A 7,174-nucleotide genomic window follows, 5' to 3' on the forward strand; every position below is an offset into this window, starting at 1 on the left:
TGTCTAGTGATCTATTCTCCTGACCTCTCAGATCTCAAGGAGATCCAGACCCAGCGCACACCTGATTAATCACTTAATCCAATCATATAGGACAGGAAATAAAGAAGCCAAGTTACTTTCAGGAAGTAGTGAAGCTGGTGCACAGAGCCTATTAACAAGGGCCAGAGGGCGCTGTGTGCACGTTTAACATAAAGTGCCAGATATGTCAGGCCACAAATTATGCAGGCTGAGGCTAACGCATGGGGCTAGTGTTACGATGGAAGTAACCACTGCCTATGCTCTTCCTCCGTGTATCGAAAGGGTTTTCTCCATGTCTAGTGTTAGTGCGGTGGCTCACATTCTCCCCTCAGTGGGTTTAGGGACCATAGCCTGGAGCTTCCAGGGGATTCTCTCTTTCAAGATGTTCAGGGGCAGACTGAGGCTAGGGTTAGGGTGGAAGTAACCGCCGCACAGTATTCCGCCGATAGACCTCCTTCTAGGGTGCGGTCGGGAGGCTTATCAGTCATTCTGATAGCCCCCGACCAGACTGACCCGGGGTGTGGTGGTTTGCAGAACTGAAGACGCTAGCGTGGTTGCCTGGTTACTGAACAGCTGAGACTGGTTCGTAGAGGCCTCTCTCCCGGCGTGATCAGTAGCCTACGATGCAGAGCGCTCGGGCGGCTTCCACTTCCAAAGTGGGCGGCTTTTGCTCACTGGTGTAAAGAGAGGGATATCGACCCCGAATGTTGCTTGGTGGAGACGATTCTCTCTTTCATGCAACTCCTGGTGGAGTTAGCAGTTAAGCGGCGTCCACTATTAAAGTGTATGCTTCCACTTTCTCCGCCTGGGTCTTTCCCCTGGCTTGGCGTGTCTTGCTGGGGGTGCAGCAGCTTTGGCCTGTGCGTAAAGCCACTGCCCCTCAGTGGGATCTGTCCTTGGTGCTGAATGTGCTGTGAGATGCCATTTGAGCCTTCGGGTCAGATTTCACTCAAATGGCTATCTGTTAAGACAGCTTTGCTCCTCGCCTTGACGCCAGACAAGCGTCAGTGACCTGTGTGCTCTGTCAACTCAGCCCGGTCGCCTCATCGTTGATGCAAGCAAGGCTGTGTGGTGTCTTAACCCTGCCTTCATGCTGAGAGGTGGTTAGGAGCGCTTACATGTATAGCGCGCCGGCTTTTGAGCTGCGAAACATTATCCCTTCAGCTCATGGGAGTGAAGTGGAGGCTCGCTGGCAGGCTGTGCCCCAGTATGCCGGGTGCACGGTGGCAGTCAGGTCCACACCCCAGTTGCTGGTCTGTTGTGGCCCTGGCAAGGTGGGCTCGCCGCTGTCAAAACAGCATCTCTCCCATTGGCTTTGTGAGGGCATCACCGCAGCTTATCAGGCAGCAGAATGCCCCTTGCCTGGAAATGTCAGGGCGCACTCCACGAGGGGGTTTAGTGGAGTGTCGGTGGAGGACATTTGCGCAGCCTTGGGCATTGCCGTCACCTTTTGCCCACTACTACCTCCTCGTTGTGTCTTCCGCCTCCCGGGCCACATCTGTGTTGAGCACAGCCGTGGGAGATGAGCGGTGGGGTACTTAGAGGGATGGAGATGGACTGTGTGTCGCTGAACTGACCGGTCCATTGGCCATAAGTGGCTTGCAAGGAGAGCTAGGCTACGGTTACAATGCGTAACCACCGCCTTGTCTATTCCTTCCTCAACGCACCCAAACAAGTGTCTCTGTATTTTTTGTAACATTAAAGTCTTGTAGAACATTCATCTTAGTTTCATTTGAAAAGTTCACACAACAGAGCTGTTCACATAACATATTATTCTGTATAAAATAAAAGTACCTCCACCAAAAAAACATCCTGTAAGCCAGGGGTTCCCAACCTTTATTCCCCAGGGCCCCTCTAACTTACACCTGATGGAATGTGTGCCCCCCATATGCAAATTCCATCAGGTGTAAGTTAGAGTACAATTGAGTGCTTCGACAGTTTAGCAGTAACGTTATGCATTGACGCGATTCAGTCTCAGATTAATTTGTTGAATTTGAATGATAGTGTAGTAGAGATAGGGATTTTTGCCTTCATCAGACATAATCATGTATTTCATTACAACTGCTATGTGACATGTCATTGACATGATTCTTTAACAAATATTTGTCTAGCTACTGTAATATTAAGGCCTCAAATTATCTGAGGCCTGACGCACCCCTTGCATTCGTTGGCCTGGACCCCAGGTTGGCAAAACCTGCTGGCTACATAGAGGCTGATGCAGTCAGGAGCTGCTTTCTACATGTGTTGTATTATTTTATATAAGCGCATCTCCTGGCATTCTTCTGCGCAAAGACCTGTACTGTAGCTTATAACACTCTTTAGATCTAGACTGCGTGTTGGCTCTCAATAACCTAGACAGTCTCTTTTGTGACATTGTGCTTCTTAAATACTGTATGTCTTTATTGATTTTAGTTTTGAGAAAGATCTCTCAACACTGGCAGGTCACAGGTATTGTTAACCAGTTATGTGCATGGCTGGCTTGTTTCATTAAGGGGGATACGGAAGTCCACAGGATGTATAAAACGTAAACAATAGCGTTTGTTTAGCTATACACTAGAGGAATTTCGCTCAGCATAGACAGTAATCTCTGAGAATGTCCCACGTGGGAGTCCAATGCTCTGACCACTACTCTACTTGTGGAATTTAGGTAAGGGATAAAAAGGTTGGAGTGAAAGGATGAACATGTGGAGGTTTGGGGTATAGTCCCATGAAGTCATCCCCACCGGGTCTTCAACCCCAGTCTCCAGGGTGGGAGTCCAATGCTCTCACCACTACTCTACTTGTGCAGTGGAGATCGGCGGGTTGGTTTTGGTGTCCCTCTTGATTTTTGTGTGCTGGGACTGATGCCATTGTGGTGCCAACAGAGAGATGCAGGCCAACATTGTCGGGAGTAAGGGAGGGAGGGAGTGATAACCCGACAAACGCTATACTGGCTGCGCGGCTGGCCAGCCACGCACAAAAACAATTTAAGTGCTGTGGCTATTAGGCCTTAGAGCATTTTGGAGGGACCGGATCTGGAAAGGAAACTTTGCTGACAAGTCGTCTTTATACTGAGCTGATAAAGCATGGTGCGAAGCAGAAAAGAAAATTGCCGTACAATTTCAACAAATTCTCATTTCAACAAATCTATATTGGAATTGGGCAATGGCAATGTTTATATTGGCATAAAATATCCCCAGTCCAGAGGGACCTCTTATGCTCCAGGGCTCCCCCACACCACAGGGGCTGCGGGGGCCTTCGCAGTGCAGTCCATCAGCCTAAGCCAGGCTTGCCTGGTCTGGTTTTTACTTTCCCTAGCTAAGCTAGCGAGCTCCGCCAGGATTCCTCGCTCCTCCGTCGTCTAGTTGTTTTCCGTTTTTATACCAGTGTAACGTTTCAAGGAAGAAGGCTGGGAGGCAGCAGTCAAATCCTTCCGTATTGGGGTTTATTACGCACTTAAACAACAAGACGGCAGAGACACATCAGGAAGACAGACAGAAACAGAAACACAGAGAGTCTTTATGCACTAAACAAGGCCATGCCTCCTGACACTACCACCAATTAGCACCCTGGTCTTTACCAGTTCGCTACAATATTATGTAAATTATGACTTCACATTATTCATACCGAAGTTCATTATGGCACAGCACATGTGGTGACTGTCTACTGCACATGTACTGAAGGTTTTGGGGTGGTTCTCAGCAGGATCCTTCCTCCTTTTGGGCTCAGGGCAATGCACACATATGGTTGGAACAGCATTAGCCTTCAAACAATCAATCAATCAATCAAAGCTTTATTTGTATAGCGCATTTCATACACAGAGGCAACACAATGCGCTTTACAGAGAACAAGGGAGGTGGTCATACATCCCACCCCTACATATTCCAGAGGGAAGAAAAAAACAGTATCACCCAGGGGCCAGAAAAGTGAGCTGTAAAAATTCTTCCCTGACCCCTCTCAACAAGGCGATCGAGCAAGTTCTTGGAGTTTGTTTGTCTACCAGCTAAGAACATTTATAAAGCAATAAATTACATTAAATTACAGCCTTCAATTGTACTTTTTTTTTCTTGTAAATTGCTCTCCCTCCAAATGTACCTGCTTATGACTGTAATTTCCACACACGCTCTGATGTTTTATTGATAAATTCAAAAGGTTCCAAAAATATATATTAAAAACCTTAGGAAGAAAGAAGAACAGCACCGGGTACTTCACCAAACGTGCTTTTGCATGTGGTTATGTTATGTACTGTATACAAGATATTCTATATACACTAGATGGTCTAGATAGAGTCATTCAGGTGGCTGATGGCTTGTGGGAAGAAGTTCTTCCTGAGCCTCTCCGTGCTCGCCATGTGAGTGCGGTATCTCTTCCCTGACCGTAGCAGAGAGAACAGTCCATTTCCTTGGTGGCTGGGGTCTTTCAGGATCCTGTTGGCCTTAGTCTTGCATTTTATGGTGTAGATGTGCCTACCCCCCAAGGTACGTTCAGCTGACCTTACCACTCTCTGTACGCTGTGCCTTGTGATCCTGAGAGCTGCTGTTCCCGTACCAGATGGTGATATCCCAAGTCAGAATGCTCTCGATCGCACATGAGTAGAAGCTCCGTCGGATCTGGTGGGACCCTCTGAATTTTCTCAGTTGTCTGAGGTGGTACAGTCTCTGACGTGCTTTCCTCACCACAGTGTGTTGAACATGACAGGTCCTTGGTGATCTGGACGCCAAGGTACTTGAAGCTGTCCACTGTCTTCAGGGGTCCCATTGGTGATTAGAGGGGTATAGTTCCTCTCCTGCTTCCTCCTAAAGTCCACCAGCATCTCCTTTATCTTGCTGACATTCAGATGGAGGTTGTCCAGTGTGTGGACACCACTGGGTCAGGAGCCTCACCTCCTCCAGGTAGGATCTCTCATCATCGTTGGTGATAAGGCCTATCACTGCTTTGTCGTTTGCAAACTTGACGATGGTGTTGGAGTCAAAGGTGGCAGTACAGTTGTGTGTGTACAAGCAGTGGGGACAAAACACAGCCCTGGGGGGCTCTCGTGTTCAGCGTGAGGGAGTATGAGGTGTGGTTGTCTACCTTCACCACCTGTCTACCTTTTCCACGATCTGACAGGAAGTCCAGGATCTGTCTTGCAGAGGGTATCGTTTTGCCCCAGGACCCTGAGCTTCGTGTCGAGTCTGGGTGGGGTTATAGTGTTGAAAGCTGAATTGTAGTCAATGAACAGCAGTCTCACATAACCTGACACATTCCCTTTGCTCTAGGTGGGATAGGGTAGTGTGGAGGATGTGAGCTATCGCATCTTCTGTGGATCTGTCTGCCTACTGCCTATATAGTGATGTGCAATTGCCAGACAAGCATGTTTATTAAGGTATAACTTTTTTTTGCCTGTAGCGAATGACTTGTCATAAGCTACTATTATTAGCCTACAGTATGTTCCATAGAATGCAGAGTCTGGGTATTTTAATTCGTCTGATTGTCGTGTCACGTCATGAATGCCTTCTCTGTCTGGTGTTCGTCACTGCTGCCCCGCAGTGCCTGGTAGTGCTCCGTGTCAGCATCTCTCCAGCCCTTAGCTGTGGGGTGAAACTGTAATCTATCTATCACGCGGTAAGAACGCATTCACAATCTATAAACTGCTCAACAAAATGTGCTGCTTTGAAATAATTTATTTACATTAAATAAAAATAAAGCTCCAATTAAATCCAATAGATCCAATAAAATAATGGTTTTTATATCTTCCAATGTGCCAATTAAGCAATCTATATGTTTTGCAAAGTATTTGCATAGGCCTAGTCTGTCTTTAATTAACAACTAGTTTATAGTTAGTTAGTAGGCTACTCTAATTTGAATTTGAATCACTAACAATGAGATGCCTACTGAGATTTAACCTATGGCTGTTTGAAAGTCAGAGCAGACTAGGCTACATGTCATAGACACGTCACCCTGTGGTCTATAGGCTACTAAAGTGCATAGGCCTGATTTTAGAAAAATCGAAGGAGTGTAGACCAATGGTTAGCCATTACTAATGATAGTATAACTACGCTGTTTTTTTGTGTTTTTTTACATTGCAATAACCTACATCACAGTCAACGTATCGGGATGGACAAGGGGGTGAATGCTGGCGGATGGCACGATGAACTCTGCCGCAAGTGGCGCTGCGGAATTTCTACCAGCAGCAGCTGCAGCAGACAATAGCGCAGGGAGGAGGCAGCCCCGGGCTCTATTGCCAGTCAGATTCAAAGAGGGGGCCTCCAAGCGAGCCTCTAAAACCTCTTCCAGACCAAAATCTACGTTTTTTTAGAGGAGGTACGAGTCGCAAAGGGCTAAACGATGGTTTTAAGACCACGGTGAGAGACGCGGAGAAGGCGAGTCTCGACGTGGCCGCTGTTCACCCGGATGGTGCTGAGGCTGTTGTCAGAGCGAACAGGGCGGATGCTCACGGGGAGAGATTTGTACCACCGAACGATTCCCCATCTTGTCGCTTGCCTCTTCTCCTATCATGCCTTAAAGGCGAGCCGTTTCGGCGTTTTGAGTCCGATTGACCGGAGAGAGTAGGTTCGAACCCGATCGGCGGGTTCTATAAAAGGGAAAGCAAATAGCGGGGAGGAGGACGCAGGGCTAGCGGGCTAGCGTAGGGGATACGCGGGCTGCGGGCCGCGGCTGGGTCTGTGGAGCGGGGGATATTTGCAGACTGAGCTCATCCAGTTCCACCTTCACAAGAAACTGAAGCGAAGCGGCGGTAAGATGCACACCAAAGCAGCCAGCTTGGCGGGCGCCGATGCCCAGCCAGAGCCAGGAACGGAGGCCACAGAGGCGGGGACCGTGACACAGCAAGACCAGTCCTTTCACGACGAGATGGAGAGACTGCTAGAGGAAAATGAAGATCTCAAGGTTTGACAATACTGACAAATTAAATTACCTACAGTAGACCTAGGCCTACATGTAGGCTACATTCAAGCATTGTAGTAAGCTAATGTTGCTGACATAAAATAGGCCTAGCCTGTTGACATCATGGATTCGGATACGCTATAGGCCTATTAGGCGAAACTCGCAGTGTCTGAAAAAAATACAAATGCTACAGGTTGAGGGTTGGACATTGATGCAGAAATAGGCTAGCCTATACGACCACCCGCCCACACCCTAACCCCCCCCTTCATACACACACACGCACGCACACAAA

The 7,174-nt window shown here is 48.0% G+C and overlaps 1 protein-coding gene across 1 annotated transcript in view; it reads left to right on the forward strand.

Annotated features, from left to right (window-relative positions):
* Positions 1 to 6,849: 6,849 nt before the first annotated feature.
* Positions 6,850 to 7,174, forward strand: part of LOC311321343 (microtubule cross-linking factor 3-like) — a gene marked incomplete at both ends in the record, with an annotated part of 7,588 nt that continues 7,263 nt past the window's right edge. Inside the window, one exon of the mRNA XM_084453298.1 lies at positions 6,850 to 6,885. Within this exon, the coding sequence (XP_084309424.1) occupies positions 6,850 to 6,885 (36 nt within the window). The remainder of the gene's footprint in view (positions 6,886 to 7,174) is intronic.

This window comes from Borostomias antarcticus (genome assembly GCF_949987555.1).
Source record: "Borostomias antarcticus genome assembly, chromosome: 19".
Classification (NCBI taxonomy): Eukaryota; Metazoa; Chordata; class Actinopteri; order Stomiiformes; family Stomiidae; genus Borostomias; species Borostomias antarcticus.